This window comes from Mixophyes fleayi, chromosome 3 (genome assembly GCF_038048845.1).
Source record: "Mixophyes fleayi isolate aMixFle1 chromosome 3, aMixFle1.hap1, whole genome shotgun sequence".
Classification (NCBI taxonomy): domain Eukaryota; kingdom Metazoa; phylum Chordata; class Amphibia; order Anura; family Limnodynastidae; genus Mixophyes; species Mixophyes fleayi.
In genome coordinates, this window is record NC_134404.1 from 229,903,140 (window position 1) to 229,923,659 (window position 20,520).

Below are 20,520 nucleotides of genomic sequence, written 5' to 3' on the forward strand. Positions count from 1 at the left end.
ATCCCAGTTTAAATCCACAGCATCGCCCGGTAAAAACGCCAAGAAGACCCGCTGACCGCAGCGCCCAAACCACAGGTCAACAAGATCAGCTGTAAGATACCAAATGCTCTTATAAGAGCTCCTCAGCAAAAGCCAAACACCGCTCTTTATACTCATCATCCCCACTCACCACCACACATAGTATATTAACGCCTTATCCCAATCCACACAGCAACAGAATATATCATCAGAGGCCATCACACCACATACTGCCTCTTTAATTCAGCTCTAGCCATATAAGAGCTCTTTAAATACCCCTCATCCATATATAACCACACCCCTCACAGGAGGTACCTTACCCCCACAATATACAGTGCCAATAGGGCCGACAACAGGGCTAATTAACTCACCAGCAAAAGAGTTATAAACTAATAGAAGCCCTATAAGTATATTGTAAGGTACTAGCCAAACTGTGTTCTCCACACTACATCCCCATCACCCCCACACATCCTCCCTCTCCCTCTCTCCCCCCCCTCTCTCTCTCCTTCTCCCTTCTCTCTCTCCCCCCCCCCCCCCCCTTCCTCTTCTCTATCCACAGGCTGCGCCACGGCAAAACCAAGAACAGAAACAAAGAGATCGGCAAACGGAACACCCGAGGAATCCGTAACGGCAGCACCAATCCCTATCAAACCCCTGACAAGCGCAGACGTCCAAGGTAAGCTCACGAACGAGAGCCCCCCCCACCCGATAAAAAAGTTATACTTAGAAATTATTAAACCAAAATAAAATAACTTTGCAAGTGGGAAAACTATAATATAATTTCCACTAGCCCACCTTGCAGTCATCAATACAATAATATATGTTTAAATAAATCAGATACTTAGCCAAACAGGGGAGAAGTCCAACAGCAGTGCCTGGTGCCTGCTCCCTCTGATGTGTGTCCTTTCCCAGACTTATATTTGGCGCCAAAAAGGCTGGACTAATCCAACTTTCCATGGAGAGCAGGGGAGCTCTATATTATAGCTCCCCCCTCTTATAATGCTGTCTCTCTGAAGTGCTTTTCCTGCCCCATTAGCGGGGAGGAGAAGAAAACAAATAGTATATGGCAGAGTAGTGGAGACCTCCTCCTCCGCGGATAGATATATATATATATATATATATATATATATATATATATATATATATATATATATATATATATATATATATTTTTTTTTTTTTTATTTTTTATTTTAAAATGGCCGCCGGTATTCTTTTCATTCCGATAACCGGCCCTCCATGCCTAAAGGCAGTGCCGGTTATCAGTGAGGCCCCAAGAGTGACAGCGGTCCGGAGAGACCGCTAGTCACTCTGTATTTAAGCACCCTAATTTTGCTCTGCCAGTGAGAGCCTCTGGCTCTCAGCTGACAGAGCAGTGCCTGTGAGTGTGCTCTCTATCTAGCAGCAACTAAAACAGTGCCTCACTTCATCTTTTTTGCATATGGCACCAAGAGTGTGTACCTAAGTCCCCCCCATGCTCTGAGAGCGGGTGACTTGGTACAATCTATCCAAATGGCGGGCGCCATTTACCAAGTAGCGGCGCTCTATGCCCACAGTGGCAGCGCCGGTACTCTTAACTGTAAAGACCTGATGGTCTCTGTTGCAAGGAAGGGGCTCCCGTGTGACAGCAGTCCCTGAGTTCGCTGGCAGCACCTGTCATGAAGCACTGGCAGTGAGAGCCGTCCTGCTCACACTGAATTCTGTCGGCTGCAGCTATTTACAGCACAGGAGTCCCCTTCAATTCTCGCACGTTATCCATTTAGCAAAATAAAATGAAAATAAAGTAAAATCAGCAAGGTGTAGCTGCAGAGTACAGCCACAGTAAGCCCAACTCCTTTGGGCACATAAAAAAAAAACTGAGGAGGAAGAGGCAGGGGTATGTAGAGGGCAGGGGAGGGGTCTGTCAGCAATGCTAGAAATTAACTAGCTAGGTGCCAACTCCCATGCTCCCCTTCACACCCCATGGTAAGCAGTGTCCCCCAGACTGGATGAAAGAGAAAGGGTGGTTGGAGCCTAGCTGGAACACATGCTTCTCAGTTTACACCCAATCCATATTCTCATCACCATTAGGCAGTTGTTTTATCACCACCTTCATAAGCATAGATGTTTCTGGTCTTTTTAAACCGCAGCAGCACCTTTCCATAAGTACCTCTTCCTAAAACACAGAGCTAGTGAAAAGTCTGCAAGCCCATGATGGAGAGGGCTTTATCTCTCTCTCTCTGCTGTTCAGAGGCTCTTCCCCATCCTGGTCTACATTATTGTGACTCAGGACAGCTGCTTTTGAATGTTGAAGCGGAGTCATGTCTGATGGTTCAGCTTTTTTATGTTAAACACACTCTGTACTGTAAGCTAATGGTACGTAAGAATTGCCACACGCTTATCAGCACATACATAAATTAGGTAAAAATGATTTTCATATTAACCAGCACATTACAAAACTGGGAAGTATGGACTACTCACAAAATGTAAGAAATAGCCTATGCCATGAAAAGGATAATTAAAAGATGAAAAATAGGTTGCATTAGCAAAATAAATTGCTCTTTACATAGTCATGAAAGCAGGCTAAGTGAAGCTTCAAATTTTATATCAGACTATTCCAACTAAATTAATAAAGGGACATATAAAATGTTGAAAAATGAGAATAACTGCCTTTTCATTAGTCCTAGGACCAATGTTTCAGTAACAAAGCTTCATTAGGGCTCATTTACCAATATTGCATTTAGGCGCAAAACTTTCACTAAACCATAGCAACCACACTTGTGCTTTCATTATGCCCTCGAGGTCAGTGTATGCCATCCACAAGTGTGGGATTTGCAGAGTATAAGAGTAGAAGGCTCAGAATCCACGCCAAGATTAGCTGAGGATGATCATTAGCATAGACATAAATTTATTCATTTCTAGTTTATTCTTCATGTCTGTTCAATAGATTTTCTCATAGCATTAACACAACTGCTGTTCTACACATGATCTTTGCTTATTTTCTATAAGTTTGTCTCCCAACTCAGGGGAAAGACCTGACAGCATTGATGTACGTTTTCTCTTCACTACTTTTCTCTCACTCTACCCACATTATGTGTGTGCCACATTTCCCCTACAATTCAGTTTGTGATCTCATACAGGCAGGAACATCTATTCCTCCATAAGTGTTTGTTTTCGGGACGTTACCATATTATAAAATAATAACACTAACTATCCTACTTGCTCTGGGACTGATAAAAGTATATTGGCTGCTGTAGTGTAATGCACATTCTGTAATGCTAATAAATCAGCCCTACAGGGTCATTATACATACTCTTATAGAACATTCCTTAAGGGAAATACTGGAAAGGTAGTGGGTAGGACCTGTTCTTTGAGTACACAAAGGATCTTGCCTTTGTCAAAATGCAACTGAAAATATTTTAGAATGGAAGTCTCATAGACACCATATGCATTCTGTGAAAGGAAGCCAAATGGTCACAACTAGAATATATCAATCACTGCAGTACTGTACTAATCCAGCAAAGCAGAGTATTCAGAAGCAGATATCAGTCATCATTTAACTCCTACCAATTTCACTAAATTCTGTTTCTACAGCCTTCCATTGCTCAACTATTACTGCTCATATGTGCTGTTGATATTTTAGATGAAATTGGACAATTGGTTCAATATTGCCACATATTTTACCTCAAAATGACTGGTATGACCAATAATGATGCTATTGAAAGCAAGGTCACCTTTCAGCCCCACTAATGGGCTCCACTGGTGCTAGAAGTAATCTGAACACTTAAGGGGGAAATCAATTGCTCGCAGAGTCAAGGGGGTAATCCGCAGCACTGTAACATTAACAATTCAGGTGTGCAGGAAAATCTGCAATGTTGGGGTACCATAGCACCCTGAAATATGTACAGCCCCGATGTTCAGCAGCACAAATCATACAACTGATTACTCACCCTTACTGTAGTCCCAGCAGCAAATGTCTAAATCACGTCAAATTTGGCTATGTACATGTGTGGCCAAATTGAACAATTATCCTGATTATTGTCTCCGATAGCATGTGTGGCCAGTTTAAATCCCTGGAACCGTATGTATCTAGAGATTAAGCCAGGGTTTTCTCACATCTACTTGGTTATGATGGTAAGCTATTTTGTGGAGAAGGGCCCCAATCTCACTCTGTTATCCCATCACATGTGACCAATGAAATTCTCTCATAAGGTTATTGCTATGGATCAGTCAATTGTATTAGGTGGCAGTCCTTCACTACCTAATGACCAGATTGGTCCATTTAGGTCTACCACAAGTTTACAGATTGGGCTGTATAAACAAGCAAACAAATGGGAGATAATGGCTCCATATGTACTTAAAATCTAAAGCCAAGTCATGAGAGCAATATAATGCAAAGACCTTGTTTGTGGATTGAGAGTTTACAGTATACCCTCTAGTTCCATAAGACCATTGTAGGACAGAATGAAAAGTAAAGAAAATGTTGCTCTATGTATTATAAATCAAGTTATGGCATTGTACCTTTTCCTTTCCATTTCACTTTTGCAACAGATTGACTGAAATCCACATGTATTCGTCGGTCATCAATGAGCACATTATCCATTTTAAAATAAGCTTTTTCGCAGTCTTCCTCCTGCAAAATAAGCAGAAACTACATGGTTTAACATTCCTGTTATTGTTTTTACTCTGTTCAGCAAGAGACTGCAGAAACATGTAGGACAAAAAGTGCTACCTTTTCAAACTCAATAAAAGCGTAACATAGAGATTCCCCAGTCTTCCAGTCCCGAATTATTTCGCAACTAGCAGGGGCAAAACAAAAAAAAATACAAAAAAATATTCAGGATGGTTAAGTTACAGGGAAGTAGCATACATGTTCTATTTATCCACAAAGCAGATATCTGAACAACACCATCCACACTGTAAAGCCAATTCAGGCCTGTGTCCTAAGCAAGTGCTATAAAGAACATGTCAATCATTCTGCGTAAATCATCTAGCTCTGCACAGATCCTCTACATTGGATTTTAAATCAGTGTAGCTTGTAAAGACCCCTCCACACCTAAATTTTGTTTGACAATCATGCCACAAAGCAAAACTATTAAAACAAGATTACCTTGTCTTTATAGTTAATACATTAGAAATTTCGAAGTTGGTCATAAGCACACTTTACCAGCTACAAAGCTTAAATTGGTAATGTACTTGGATCACTTTAATTTCAAATAGATACTAGCAGAATTATTTTTTAAGGGTAAATAAATTAATTGCCGACAGTTAATGTACCATACACTGGCAAATCAGCTGTGTGTACCAATAAATGAATATATGCCCAATATGGCCACATGCAACACATAAAATCTACAACTGGACGATGACAACACACAGTGAGATCATGGTTAGCAGTTGCTTTGGGCCTATATACTCACCAATAAGTCACCAGTTAAGTCTAAAACAGCTTACTTGGGCAGCAGAAGCAAAGTATTTATAGGATGCTTTAACATAATGCACACAAGCAAATAAAGCCCAAATGAAAAATATACCTCTTTATAGCTCCAAATCTTGAAAAGATTATCTCCAAATCTTCATCTGTTGTAACAGGATTTAGTTTACATACAAATAGCACATTTTCAGGAGGCTTGATATCTGCATCTGGTATATCACCAACCTTTAAAAAGAAATTGCAGTAATTTCTGTAGAAATCTCACGGTTGTAAATTCCACCCACTCAATTAAAATGGGGAGTAATAAGACTGTAAATTAACATAAAAAATTCACACTTTATCTAAAAGGTACCCCCACCCACACACACCTACAATATGAACGCATTACAAGCAAAAAATTGTTAAGAATGTGGCAAATGACAGTACTTAAAAGGATGTAATTGAATCGAAAGAATCTTCAGTACCTTAAAACAATGGTATCTGTGTGTGGCACACTGAATACTTTTAATTATGTAATCTCTTTTTTTAAGTTTATTAAAGTCTGCAAACCCCAAAATTCAAAATCTTAAAACTTTAAAAAAAAACAAAAAAAAAACAACTGACCAGCACTGCCCTCTACTGGGAATGTTTGTTAATGCACATCACTCACTAAGACTCACCTGCCAATACAGAAACACTTCACACCTGTGCCACTATTAGGCAGAGTAACCAAAATGAATGAGTCCTGCTCCACCCCTTCTTGGTGACCATGTTGTCATTGACAGCCAGAATTAGCAGTTGAAGAACTCATTAGAGTAAACACTAACTATTTGGAGTATAGATGGATAGATTAGATAGATAAGAGTACACCACTACAACATGTGGTTGGGAAAAAGTTAAATTAGGTAGCTCCATATGATCTAAAAATGTTTTCTTTGATTGTAATCATCATTAGTTTTACATAAAAAAATCTACTTTCTCTGCTAAGATTTTATTGGTAGAAAAAATTAATATGGAAAAAATCTACATTAGCAATGCCTACTTTATTTTCAGATTTGGGACTGATAAAGATTGTTAAAACAACAAACTTGTACACTGCTATTTTCTTCTAAACCATTGTTAACTGGAGACCTGTGGCAGGATGGCCATACAAAGCTTTTTTGTGGGCCCCAGATTCCTTGAAAGCTCTGTTGACTCTGCTCTGTCATTTTTTGTTATGGAGCTCAGCCCACAAGCAAATAATACGTAGCCAGCACAGTTCTAAGCAAACAGATAATGGACCACAGGTACAAAATAGTAAGATAGGCTTGTACTATGGTATGGCATCTATTTGTTGGACAAGAAAAAAAAACAAACAAATGCATAGATTTGCTACCTTCATTATATCAAAGGATCACATTGGCAAATAATCTAAAATTTGAAACTACTTTTTTTTTTTTAGTTAAATTTAGTTTAATACACCACATTTCCTCCACACACCAGTTGAACTTTTACTACCTAGTTTGTTATTTGTAGGGAGGTTTTCTACAATAATTACATTACCATTTCCAGAAGAACAGATTGTGTCTTGGCTTCTTTTTCAGCCAGCAGTTCTTCAATTTCTTCAGCTGATTTTCCTTTATAGTCATCAATATCTTCATCTGCACCTATCCTGCCACTCTGTGGTCATGAGAGAGTAACAAAAATCCATCATAAGAAATGGTGAAAAGGTCTTTTTGACTGGTCCATTAGAATAGAAAAACCATATTAACCAGAAGTTTATTTTTTTTAAATAAATAGCAAATTAAAAGAGATATCCAAAAACCATTTAACCATAACATTCATTATATTGATTGCATCTACAGTTATCATAACATTATTGCAAAGAAATCAAAAACGTAAAGATATGGTAGGTAGAACCACTCCCTGTGGGCTAAATAGGAACACCACCACTGCAATACTTACATCTAACTGCTCTTTAGTTGGTTCTGGGGAACGGTCAGGAATGGGCAGTCCTGGTGGGTCATCAAATGGATCATCCAGGATCACAGTATGGTTTATTCTATAATGACATTGTTTTATTAGCCTTAAAATATCATTAAACCCCTAGATTGGGGCTATTCTGTTCTGCTATTCACACATTACACTGCAGCAAATAAATAGAGTATTTCCTCCCCAATCCATTACAGGAGGCTGATGCCACATCTTTAGGACAGTGTCATAAGTCAATCTAATGCAAGTGAAAAAACCCCCATGAAATCGCAGTCAGTTAAGTTGTTGTGTCATCACTGGCCCTTATGAATCCACACAGTACATTTCTGCTGAACAAATCTACAAACCTGAACAAACAAATTATAGTACAAAATTGTGCTGGTGAAAATACAAAATCAGGTGCTAAAAAACCAGTATAAGCAAGTGTGACAACGAGAATCAATGTAATAAAGTAAAGTCTACAAGTCTGTCACTCTCTCTCTGCCCAAATAAGAAAACATCATACATCCCAACATGGAAAATCCCGACACAGGAGTGAAAGAGCAAGTCGGACACATCTAATTATGTATACACTTTAGTTATTTTAGGTATATTATTAATTTTAATACTACACAGCCTTTAGATATATTGTTATCATAAACTGCAATGTAAAAATGTGGATGTTTACTTTTTCTGAGTAAATTCAAAGCTTTGTTCACATGTTATCATTTTGTAAAATAATTCAGACATTCTAACATTTCCCTGTGAGCACTGATCCATTGGACTCTGTTTTTATGTAGATACTTTTTTTTACCTAGACAGAGACAGCTGCTTCCATATAACCAGATGGGAACCCAATGCACAACTTTAAGTTAAGTCACAGATTATGGCGAGGTTGTCTAAATAGAGATACAGTAATAGATTATTCAGGCACTACAGTGTTTTGCAAGGAAAACGTCTCTTTATACAGTAGCAGAGGCATATGAAACATTTTAGTGCCCCCTTAATGTCATCGGTCATGTGCTACGGAGCGTTACTAATTTTTAGTTTTTGCTTGTCGATTAGTCTCATGCAAACAAAAGACTGATCTCGAGGACTGGTAGACAGAAACAGTGTGATTTCTAAGGACAAGGCATCAGAAACAGTGTGATTTCTAAAGTCATGCACCTATGATTAAATGGAGAGACGTTTCAACTGCTAAATTGCTAGTGTTTGAACGATCCTAATCTACTAGCTCAAATACTAAAACAGATCTGTTGGGAAACAAGGTTCCACATACAAAATAGCTGTGTTTTACCATATACCAGATTTCATTGTAGACTCTGGAAATGGAGATAAAAAAATTTTGAATAATTTAAGCCTGCAGAAATTTCGATACTGAAATGTTACTTTTGTAACATAGATTTTCCATATAATGTACAAAGTAAATAAATACACAAGGATCATTATCTGCCATTGCAGCCACTTTGGGGCCCAACAAGTTGCATTATCAGGCCGAGTGCCTGATAGTGGCTGCAACAACTCAGTGTGACTAAGAAATATTTCACAGGCATTATTGTCAGAACAGCTATGTGAAAATAGCGCACTGCATTCTGCCAAGTCTCTCAGATAGTATGTTTGCCTTAAATGGATGGTAATTTAGGAGTTGCAAATTAGAGGCACTCGAACCTCAACCATTTTAGTTCATTAACTGTTCCTAGCATAAAACCATGTCTAGCATGTGCATTGTCTTATGTATGTTCTATTGAACAAATAGGGATTTGACTGTCCATACCCGACGAAACACCCAGCGATGTCTCATCTCCATAATGACTTGCTGCCTGTCATTTGGCCACATCCAAAAGCCACTATCTTGTAAGATTATTATAACAAGTGAACAAACTTCACAGGATGCTTTTGGGTGCAGTTTGGTATTATGAAACAGAATAAAACAATGGCTGTTTGGACAAGCTAAACGCTGCACCTTTATAGTAGTTTAGGTGATTTGTTTTAATATTCAGGCTGCAGGAATTTTCCCCAATTCTTGGAGAAACATAAAGATGAAAAATAGGGTTAACGTGCCTTTAAAGCTATAAATCAGTGGTGTCCATTTATTAAGATTTGTGTTAAAAAAATATAATACCCATCAGAGCGTATAGTGCTCCCTTCATTCTCCAAACTATGGTCAGGTATTTGTTATGTGAAATAGTGGGCAAATGAAAAAGTGGTTTTTTTTTATGTTTCTGCAAACATCACCCTGAATGTCTGATGCTGTTTAGCCACCAGAAGAGTCCGGCACTGACATCACAAATTTTTAGATAATTAATAGGGCAGGTAAGTGTAGATTTCTATTTTCTTAACAGTTCATAAATTTATTTTACTTTTGTTCCCTGCTCAGATGTTAAGAGTCAGACCTAAAGCAGACACTTCAAAGAGTGTCATCCTAGTAATCTCTGTTGATCCATGGGCTCACTGGTGTGTAATACAAGGAGATGGTTAGGTATTTGCCACCATCATTTCGGATTCAGTTTTCCCATTTTTAAAGTGCACAGTGTAGAGAGGACACAGTGTGCATATAATAAGTGAACATTTACCGCATATCTTGATAAGGAACAAAATCTTTATCCACAAATGTCTCGTTCATTTTCTTCACTATATCCATTCCTTCTGTTACTTCCCCAAACACTGTGTGCACTCCATTCAGATAATCCAGATTCTCTCCTGTAGTAATAAGAAACTAAAAACAAAGACAGTGTGCGTTACATAGTTCATCAAGTATAAACACTAGTTATGGAATGTATACAATTCAGCTTAATCTGTTTATTTTTTTCATTTTTTTAAGAAATCTTCCCTTCTTCCAATAAAGTGAGGTATTTAAATACTTGGGGGGGGGGGGGGGGGGAAGAATTGTGACTCTGAACTCTAGAGACCTACACTGCTGGCCATGAGTGCATAGATACTTCAGAGCTTGCCTGCCATTGTTCCATCGTTTATAAAGACTTTAACATGATCGTAGGAGCGTACACACTAATGCAATATCAGACCAGTCGTTTATCGTGTGATTGGCTCGAAAATTGGGTGAAAAACCTGTAGTGCGTACCCAGCTTAAGTCTTCTGACTGATCTTAGAAAAACTGTAAAAGTAAGAAAAAAGGATTTTTCCCCCCACTTAGCTGCCCATTATCTAATGTATTTTCATAATTTAATTATTTCTGCTGCTGTTTTCATAAACAGGAAGTATACAAAATGAACATGGCCTATAGTAAACTATTAAAGCACAGGGACTTCCTTCTCACCTGTGATCCATGCTGATCACTACCATTGTTCACCATTGACACTGTTCCCATTTTCTTGTGCTTTATTCTTGGTACTGTTTCACATTCAAAATAACGAGCCTGGTCCCCATACAATTTACTAAAGGAAAAGAAGAAGCTGGTTAAACAACCAACTGAAACAATTAAGTTGTTGTTAAGTACAACTAAAAAAGTAAAATTAAGTGATGGCAATTCTTTAAGGAGAATGATTTCAGAAGAGCAGAAACCATAAAAATGTAATGTAGACAAAATATTTTCATGCATGAAATAAACTGTATGTTGCACCACTTCATAGAATAAAAACATGCTGTAAACATATAAGAAATCTGTAACTGTTTCATAGAATAATTGACATGTATATACAAGATAATAAATTGATATAGTCAAAAGCTTATTCTGATATAAGACTGCTGCCAGGATTGCTATGGAGTGTAACAAGCAATGTCACAGTAGGCCCTGAGGTGCAAACATAAATGTTACAGACAAGCAGCTGGCAACTTTTGCTTGGACTACCTATATGATTGAAGGTAGACACAAATATAATTTTGTGATGTGTGATTTAGGTGCCTCTCAACAATCAGGAAATAGGTACAGTGGGAACAATTCATTCATAAGTTACAGCAGTAAGGTAACCAGTGAGAAAGCTCTAGTTTTTATTATAATTGTAAGGTAATTTAAGAATGCTGTAACTAATTGAAAAGTGGATAGTAAAGTTGGCAACAGTTATCTGCATACTAGTTGTTGCCATTTCCTGTGGTTTTTATAGGTTTTTTTTCTGCCTCCATCCAACTAACAGTTACTTTTTAGATAGATGCAACAGAACAAGTCACATGAGATATTTAATCAGCATCATAGACAGCTGTCCAGTAAGTTTAGCTTACTTTCAAAATCGTCCAGCTTTTAGTCAACTAGAAAAATAAATCTCCAAGATGGATTTCTCAATACAGACCCTATATATAGCTGCACTGGTACTATACACAATAACTTCAGACAATATTTCAAGTTCACTGTCAAATGTAGTCATGTGGGAAAAAATATGCAATTATAAAACCTTGCAATGGAACAAATTTATGAATTTTTTTATTTAAAAAAAATGAAGAGAAAAATCGAGAAATGACGTTACTTGTGAAGCTTTTTAGTAAACTATTTTGAAATATTTATTTTAAAAAATTGAAGCACATCTATCTGCATTGGAATCACGGGGAAAAAAAAATAGCTCTCAGCTGAAAGGTGCCTCACTGCCAATACAGCTGATGGATCTTTGCAGGTGTGTAAATGACACATTTTCTAAAGCAGTGCAGAAAAGCTGAACTTACATACCTAAAGATAGACTCTCCTCCTCTGCCTGTTCCCAAAGGATCACCAGTCTGTATGATAAAGTCTCTCTATGAATAAAAAGGAATCAGAACAGATTTTACGCAGAATGGAGGTCTGTAGCATTCAAGAAAGTAGCTACATCATCAAAAGCTCCGACTTACTGCCGAACACCCATCACTGAGTCTACCTAATGGAAGGGTTCCCAGACAATAGAGACCCGACTTTCTACTAGGTGGGGGCATAACATCAGAACACCTGCATAAACATGTCCATCACCAAATGTGGCTTTACTATTGGCTGCTCCTGCCTTACAGTTACCACACACACCCCCTCCCCCCAACAATTGTTATTCCATTACCTTATATGTCAAGTGTTCCCCACACATCTTAGACTGTAAGCTAATTTGGCCAGGATCATCTTTTCCATGTCAATGTATATTATTTAATTATATCATACCCCTCATCGTACAGTGCTGTGTAATATATCAGCTCTTTATAAATAAAAGGACAATGTAAGGGTGTTTAAATGCTTCAATTGACTTTAATGTATTGGCTTATACATGCCCTCTAGCAACCTCTACCGCATACACTGCCTTCCTTTGTAGCTTCCTTCTGTGCCTATTTTCAACCGGCCAATACGGAAAGCACAGCTTAGTTGTGTCATATCCAAAAGAAATATAAATAACTACTTGATAATGCAGATACATAGATAAACACATAAAGCTAAAGCAAACTATTTAGTAAAAGTTGCAAGACGACATGTATATGGCAGTGAATTAAAGTGATCTGAATGTGATTTGTGAGCAATCATTATGTGTTAAACTATGTTCACAAATAAATATATTAAAACAAACAGTTTTGTACACAGCACTACATTTTGCGACTTAAATGAAACAGCCAAATTTAAAAATCATACTGTCCTTTCAGACTAGAGTAAGGTGTGTGAGAGACTACTCTTCTTTTTTTTTCCCCACTGGTGTTCATGCTGAATGAAGTACCTAGGCCACAGCAGTCAGCAACTAATGTAGTGAAGTAGGCAGATATCTGCAGCTATACTAGGAAACTGTTCACTTCCAGAGAAGATCAGCAAAAACACAAACACTAAATAAAAAAAGACACATGGATAATGGTCTTTATAAAGACAACAGATTGTCATTGACTACATGAAAAACAGTTAATACTCACTTGCACATTGTGAATGAGACAATAATTGTAGTATTTTATTTTGCAAAGCTTCAGGAAATTTAAGCAAGCTAAAAGAGAAAACATGCAGATTACAAATGACACACATAAAACAAACATGAAATGCTTGTTAAAAAAAAAAGAAAGAAAACAAAATAAAAATAAACTCTTGAATGAAGATTTCATAGCTCTGAAAAAAAGTCTTTGTAATGATAAGGTAATAGGTGTATTTGGTAGTTCTATTGCCTTTATGAAATCATTTGTTATCACTTCACACACTATTTTTATTTTTTGTAAAACCCTATGCTGCCGTTTAAGAAATAGGAGTGCTAATAAAAGTTGGAGATACCAGCTTCGATATCAACCCAAAACTCTCATATTGGGGGGATTCTTAACCACTTTAGGACCATATATTTTGCCCATATGACTAGACTGATTTTCACATTTGTTTATCCTTAACTCGCTCTCACAAGAAATAACTTATTTCACAATCTATCCAGATGACAATTGTTTTGCAGCAGAAGTAGTACTTTGATCATTCTGATGAATATCCTTTTATTTAACTGAGCTATTGCATGGAAAAATTTGTAAAAATAGGTAAAAATGCATTTAATCCCTTGTTATTTTTCAGAGTTAGGGAAATCACACAAAAATTATCGACACATTTATTTTTTCAAACTAACATTTAAAGTGATAAATATCGTATATAACTGGGGTGTTCCTCTTTTACCCTCAATTTTATTTTTACATTTTGATTAACCGCCTAAGGAGCCTTTTGTTTTGTAGATAACACAAACAGCATGGGCCTCATTTAGAGTTGGGATAAAATACAGCCAAATGGTGTAAATTTGCACCAGGCCAAACCGTATTGCGATAGATATCACAGAATATCTGGTTTTGCATGCAATGTCCATTAATGTATAACTTTATTTTAACACTGCAGTTTAGGCTGAGCTAGGATCTATACTCCTCCCAACTCTATTTGAACTCCTGCAGCGTAAATTGGTTTTACCAAGGTTCCATAACTGTTATTGTTAGAGCATGATAACACATGGGTGGCGTCCACAGAGTCCCCTCTATGAAACCATAGTGATGACATAACTGAATTTTCTGGGAGAGGCAAAGAGAAGATTCAATATTCAGATGGTAAAAATGCACAATATCCAACTGTTTAGCACAGAAGTAAAGTGGCTGGATCACTTCCAGACCACATGAGATTTGTGACTGTCTAATCAGCCCATGTAAGACACCACACGGTATCAACTTCTCTTTCTCCTGGCCTTTGAAATGAAGTCAATGCAATGCTTGCAGCTTTCCTAACTATGCTCTCCTACTCCTAAAATTACTTAAATCTGCACTACAACCTAGGAAAAAATTTCCCACTGCCTCCATTTAAAGGCGAGACATAGGATATGTAAGAACTGGCAAAATAAAATGGCAATCCTCCATTACAGAAACGACAAAGCCTCAAGATAAATGGCTGCATGTTGCAACCCCCATGACTACGGCTAGGGTGCAACTTAAGAAAAAAAATAAATCCTAGGTGGTAGTGCAGCTTTAAAGTTGCTAATAAAATCCACACACAAGCAAGAGCTGTACTAAACAAGCATACATACTGCTTAAGTGTGCTGAGTAAAGGGCTGTGTCAATATGCAACTTTACAGCTTGACTGCCTTAGCAATAATTCATATGCATTTAATAAACTTGTCTCCTTGTGTCACATCATAATCATTTTGAACATGTTTCCAGGAAACGCATAACTATCACAGTGATTGCACCAAGTTCATAATTTTGTGGGTCCCAGGGACCCATTTAAAATATTTGGGGTCCTACTTCACTATTTCAGAGTAAATAATTGGACAGTGAAAAAGGAGGCCTAGCTTAATGTTAAGCAGGCATATAGCAAGATGAGACTATAATGCTGTAGGGGTTAAAAGTACTATCCTAAAAATTATATTCTTAAATAGATGTATACTCAAATTGAGAATGGTTATTGAGGCACAAAATTACGAATGCAAATAAAGGCATTTAGTAGCACTATCTAAACGTAGAACCCAAACTCAGACTACAGCAATATGACAATACTGTTTACCAGAATGATCATAACAGCTTCAGTCTTAAAGAATTTTCCGACTCGTATACTGCAGCAACTGGAATAGCTCCCTTGCTTACGCTACAAGTTGAGGTAGCAGCATGTCTCGGCAAATTTATATGCATTCATAAAATTCTGCCTCATTCCAACTATTCTCAATGTGGACGAGTATTTAAACTTTAAGAATTCTGCGTAAAGTTCGTGTGAGAAACAGGTGTTCATTAATAATGGCTAACATTTTAGAGTAGCTGTTTCAGGGGCGGGCTGGGCAATATAAGTTCCCCGCGCCGGACAATTGAAATTATTCTGGGCTGCCTGGTCGTGAATGCAGTGCAGGTCACCTGTGCAGGCCGGGCATACGTAGCTGCAAAGAATATTACTGGATAATACAATATTCTAATAATGTATGATGCGGCTGCATAGGCAGCCTGTCCCGCTCCAATAACAGTGCTACAGGGCTCTTCCCCTAGACTACGGGAGCCCAGTAGCACCAGATCACAGTGCCTCGTTCCCTCCTCGCTGACTGTGGCGCGTGATATCACGTCCTGATGCCGTCAGTGAGGAGCTGCACCAAGAGGAGCCACTGAGAAGAAAGGAAGACCATAAGAAGGTAAACGGAATAGAATTGTGTTATGAGAGGCTCAGTAGTATGATGAGGGCAGATCATTCTTATTCATTGGGGTTTACTGTGGTCCTGCAACATGTAAGGTTACCCCGGGTAGCAGCAGATCTCACTTGACAGTGTACAGTGGCTGAGCACTCTTAATTGTGCTGAATAGATGTGGGGTCACTGGCTCTGACACACCACTAACTAGCGTGAACGCCAGGTAGCGAGGGGATGAGGAGGTCTGCAGGTACAGTTTATGGGCCTGTGGTGCGGTTGGAATCCCTGTAAGCCTGGAACTCCTGCTGTTAGAGTCAGGAAATTCCTAGTGTTTGGACCTTCCTGGTGTTGTTACAAGGGCAAGAAATAAGCAGCAGGAATAAGTGGTTGAGAAGAGCAGTTACAGCAGTTCAGGAAGTTGCACCACAGTCCCAATTGCTTTGTATCATTAATCCACAGGAAAAATGGAGGCGGAGCGCACTACGCAATATTTAGGTCAGCAGCTGAATAACAGGATAGTCCAACCTGAACATACAATATATATGGAAAAATTCTGCGCTTAAACCTAAAGGGAAGTTAAATCTAACCGGAAGTGGAAACCCGGAACTGTTTAGTTATATTACCAACGCGTTTCGTCACCTAGGTGACTTTTTCAAGGCTGTAATCGCGTGTATGGAGGTGGGCTGTTTAAATAATATAAGCTGGTGATTGACAGCTTGTCTGCAGTGTCCAGTTCAGCATGGTGCGTGATCTGAAGAGTTGACCTCCCTACCTAGTGAATAAGACCAGACGCGCATCTCCTCACATCAGACCTATATTTTTCAAATCCACCTATTCCACCTCAACGGTCTACAGGAACTCTATCATTAGTTAGCTATAAGGATATTTCTTCTACATAAGCAATAATACTCACATGATCTCCCATAATATACCCTTCCACCCCCTATCCATCTCCCCCTAAATTCAATTGATTTCTTCCAATATAATTCAATCAATCGAACCTAATTGTAGAGAATGGATCTAAGGAAATACCCACGCTCAGAAAATACCCTTGATAAACATTAGACTTTAGCATTTCCAGTCATTCTACATAATACAGTAATATATCAATGCGTACTGGCGTCCGAATCTCTCCTCATGCCACGTACTCAAACTCTACAATGACTATGGGAATATTGTTTGATCATGGTCATATAACTACTGCAATATCTAACGAATTATCAAATTCACCAGATGATAAGAAAAAAACATGTCACAGCATATTGTATATTGCCCTCTGTTTTCTGATATAGTATATTGCTGAGAATGTCACAAGTATATATCGCTCAAAATGTATTTCCCTGTAAATATGTATTCATGTATTGTGATCTAACATATGATCCTGTACCAGTGATCGCAGAAAAGACTGTACTGGGATCCGACTTAGCACCCAATAAGCATAAATCCACGTAAGTCCGGACACTGCAGACAAGCTGTCAATCACCAGCTTACATTATTTAAACAGCCCACCTCCATACACGCGATTACAGCCTTGAAAAAGTCACCTAGGTGACAAAACGCGTTGGCCTATCACTAGACAGTTCCGGTTTTCCACTTCTGGTCACACGTGCGTTCCACGCTGGAGCGCACGCTACAGACTCTCCACGCGATCATCACGATCTCCAGTTCTCCCTCACAACCGCTCCATCTTCAATTCTTACCAGGATTACCAAGTTTTCTCCATAACAAAGACTCATATACCACCGTTACTACTGGACTCCCTATGGTCAATTGGACACCTCTGCAAGATTCACCCAAGCGCAAGTATAGTTATGAAACATCACCCATGACTCTTTGCCACTAAGCGGTCCCCGTTTGCGACCAGCTCCCGGGACATATCTACACATTGTTCTCAATTTATCGACACATTGTTCTCAGTACAAGGACTTCCATTTCTATGAACTTGCCTCAGCGCGCTGGTGTTATATCTCTGCCCAAATATTGTCATCATTGTGCATATGTTGTTACCTTGATTTTATCTATAACGTTTGTGTATTGTTTGCTTATTGGTTTTTGATAAAGTGTTCACACAATACCTTGTAGCCTTCACTATTGATCCTTCAGGGATCATCACAGAATACCCATCAACACTCAGATTCTGAGACGTGCCTCTACCCCCTACTACCCTTTAGGTTTAAGCGCAGAATTTTTCCATATATATTAATCCACAGAACTCCAAGTCCTGTAGGATGAGGTCATTTTTTAAAACAGAGTTCCTTAATTGTAAAATCTGGTAAAATACACGCTATAGCGAATTGATGAAACCACTGTGTCAGTGAAGGAAAAGCGCACTTAGGTACATGCAAGAAACTTGCTTACGCAGTCTGTAGTTGTCACATGAAAGCAAATACAAAAATAGGACATGCTTACGTGGCTGACAATTTAGTTTGATCAAATAGTAGGTATGAGGTGCATGAGAACTAAGTGCATCAACAAAAATGTTTAATAGCAAACATATCTACAGATTGTCAATATCACTTTTCTCCTCGATAGGTTAATATAAGTATATTTTACATCTCATGATCACTACAAATAAAATTCTGCCCAAAACTGAAACAAATATAAAAAGACAACCAAGGTTCAATATTGAAAGACATATCAACATTCACACATGGCAATTTAGACATTGAACAACCGTAATATTAGGCAATTTATAAAATGCAGACTATATTCCTATTTCAATTGGTAGTAGATAAAGCAGTATTTGTTAATTATACAGGTGCCACTTGACACTTTGGTTAAGCTGCACAAGCTCCTTCCTTGAGTACACTATTTTAATTTTTTTCCCACGCTGTCCTCAGTCCAAACCCTGCCAACCTTGTTCACAATGTCCTTAGACAGGTGGCAGGAAGCAAAGCAATGTGTCTCTCTGTTGGTTGAGCACCCAGCTTGCAAGTCTGTTGATTCCCATTGTCAAATTGGTTGGCCAACGGCATTTAACTCTTGTCAAACTATAGCTACTTATTCAAAACAATCAAAATGCTATCTGTGGCCATTTTGCCACCTGTTTTCATGCCCCAAACAGTGTTGGACCAAGTAAAATTCCCACTATCAAATTGGTGGCCCAACGGCATTTAATCCTTGCAAAACTACAGCTACTTATTCAAAATTATAAAATATGCTGACTAAGCCCTCTGATTTCATGCCCAAGACCTTGTTGGGTCAGGCTAAGTACTATTGCAGTCTGTATAATGGACACCCTTTAGTTTTAAGCTGATGTGAAATCAATGATTCAACTTGATTTAAGCGTTTAAAAAAATACACTTTCTGAATAAGAAGCTGAAGCATGAAGAAGTTAATAAGAAGCTTGCAGAATAAAAAGCTTCAGCCTCTTGTAAATTTCCTAAATATAGTCTTCCAGAATTGCTTCAATTCCTGCACTTGCACATTTTACTCACACCTTTAGTTTGAGCACAATAGGTTTTCTTGAATATGTCTGGGCAGGGCCATAACTAGGGCTGTGCAACAGGGGCGACCGCCCAGGGCGCAACGCTGAAGTGGGGCGCAATTTAGGAATATTTTAGGTTCATTTGGTTAAAATTGAGGGCTAGGGGGGGGCGGCATTTGTCTTTCTCGCCCCAGGCGCTAGAATTCTAAGTTACAGCTCTGTGTCTGGGGGTTTAAAAATGCTTTCCCTACAAGTCAATTCTCATCTCTAATTAGCTCCTGAAACATACATATATACATATATTCGTAAACAATAGATGTACATCTTTTGCATAAAATATATAGCTCACATTTGACAATAATTTCCATGGACACTTTGTTGATGGAAGGTGAATGTAAAGATTATGCATTATTAGGGCCGACTCCCTACAATTAGGGACAGTTGGTAACTGTGCAAGTAACTTGTATTCGTTAAGTCTTTTCCAAACATAGCTAGAACTGTATAATATATACGCGTTAAGTAAAAGTTTTTGCTAGGAATAAATAATTTGTATTCAGTAAGATATTACCTCGGGGTCTCTCCTCAGTATAAAGATCTATGACAATGTCTCCCAACGTGGTCTCCAGAAGCACAGCCATGGTAAGCCTGCTATCAACAGCCTTTAATACCAAGGAACTGTAAGTCCCGGGCTCTCCGTAGTCACTGAATAGGCACTAGAGAACAAACACACAAACACGCTAATTTTATGCACAGATCTCAGAATGCCGCCATTTAGTTGTAGCATCAGAATAAATAATGTAAATGGATATTGTCTCCAACAAAATGGACCTTTAGTTGACTCGCCTATTGTGTAACTCTGACGTTTTATATTTTTATAATCCTATCTGCACATACGGCGCAGACTATAGACGTTACATAATAAACAAATCAATGACGGATCACTTCGAGTTATATAAATCCCTGTATAACACTATAATGTACGGCATAGTGGTTCTCTTAAGGGCATGCAGTTCTATGGGAAGAGTGTGTTGTAGGCGACGCTGTTATGTATGGTAATACGTATTCCGGTAAGGCCGTAATGGGGCCATCAGTATGGTGGTTTGGAGTTTACTATTTAGGTTGTAACGCTTAAGGTGAGGTTATACCACTTCTGGGAGAGGGAGGAGGCGCCATCATTCCTGTCATTTCTCCCTCCGCCTTCTCTTGCCTGCTCCACCTCTTCACAGTTATGTGTGTTGTGAAAGTCT

The 20,520-nt window shown here is 38.5% G+C and overlaps 1 protein-coding gene across 1 annotated transcript in view; it reads right to left on the minus strand.

Moving 5' to 3' along the window:
- The window catches only part of PPIL4 (peptidylprolyl isomerase like 4), a 32,066-nt gene extending 11,548 nt beyond the window's left edge, over positions 1-20,518 (minus strand). Inside the window, exons 1-11 of the mRNA XM_075203250.1 lie at positions 20,419-20,518; positions 19,842-19,986; positions 13,154-13,221; positions 11,973-12,037; positions 10,635-10,752; positions 9,934-10,076; positions 7,355-7,451; positions 6,953-7,069; positions 5,532-5,656; positions 4,730-4,796; positions 4,519-4,630 (exon numbers count right to left, since the gene is read on the minus strand). Coding sequence (XP_075059351.1) covers positions 4,519-4,630; positions 4,730-4,796; positions 5,532-5,656; positions 6,953-7,069; positions 7,355-7,451; positions 9,934-10,076; positions 10,635-10,752; positions 11,973-12,037; positions 13,154-13,221; positions 19,842-19,911 — 982 coding nt within the window. The 5' untranslated portion in view covers positions 19,912-19,986; positions 20,419-20,518. The remainder of the gene's footprint in view (positions 1-4,518; positions 4,631-4,729; positions 4,797-5,531; positions 5,657-6,952; positions 7,070-7,354; positions 7,452-9,933; positions 10,077-10,634; positions 10,753-11,972; positions 12,038-13,153; positions 13,222-19,841; positions 19,987-20,418) is intronic.
- Between the last annotated feature and the right edge of the window lie 2 nt (positions 20,519-20,520).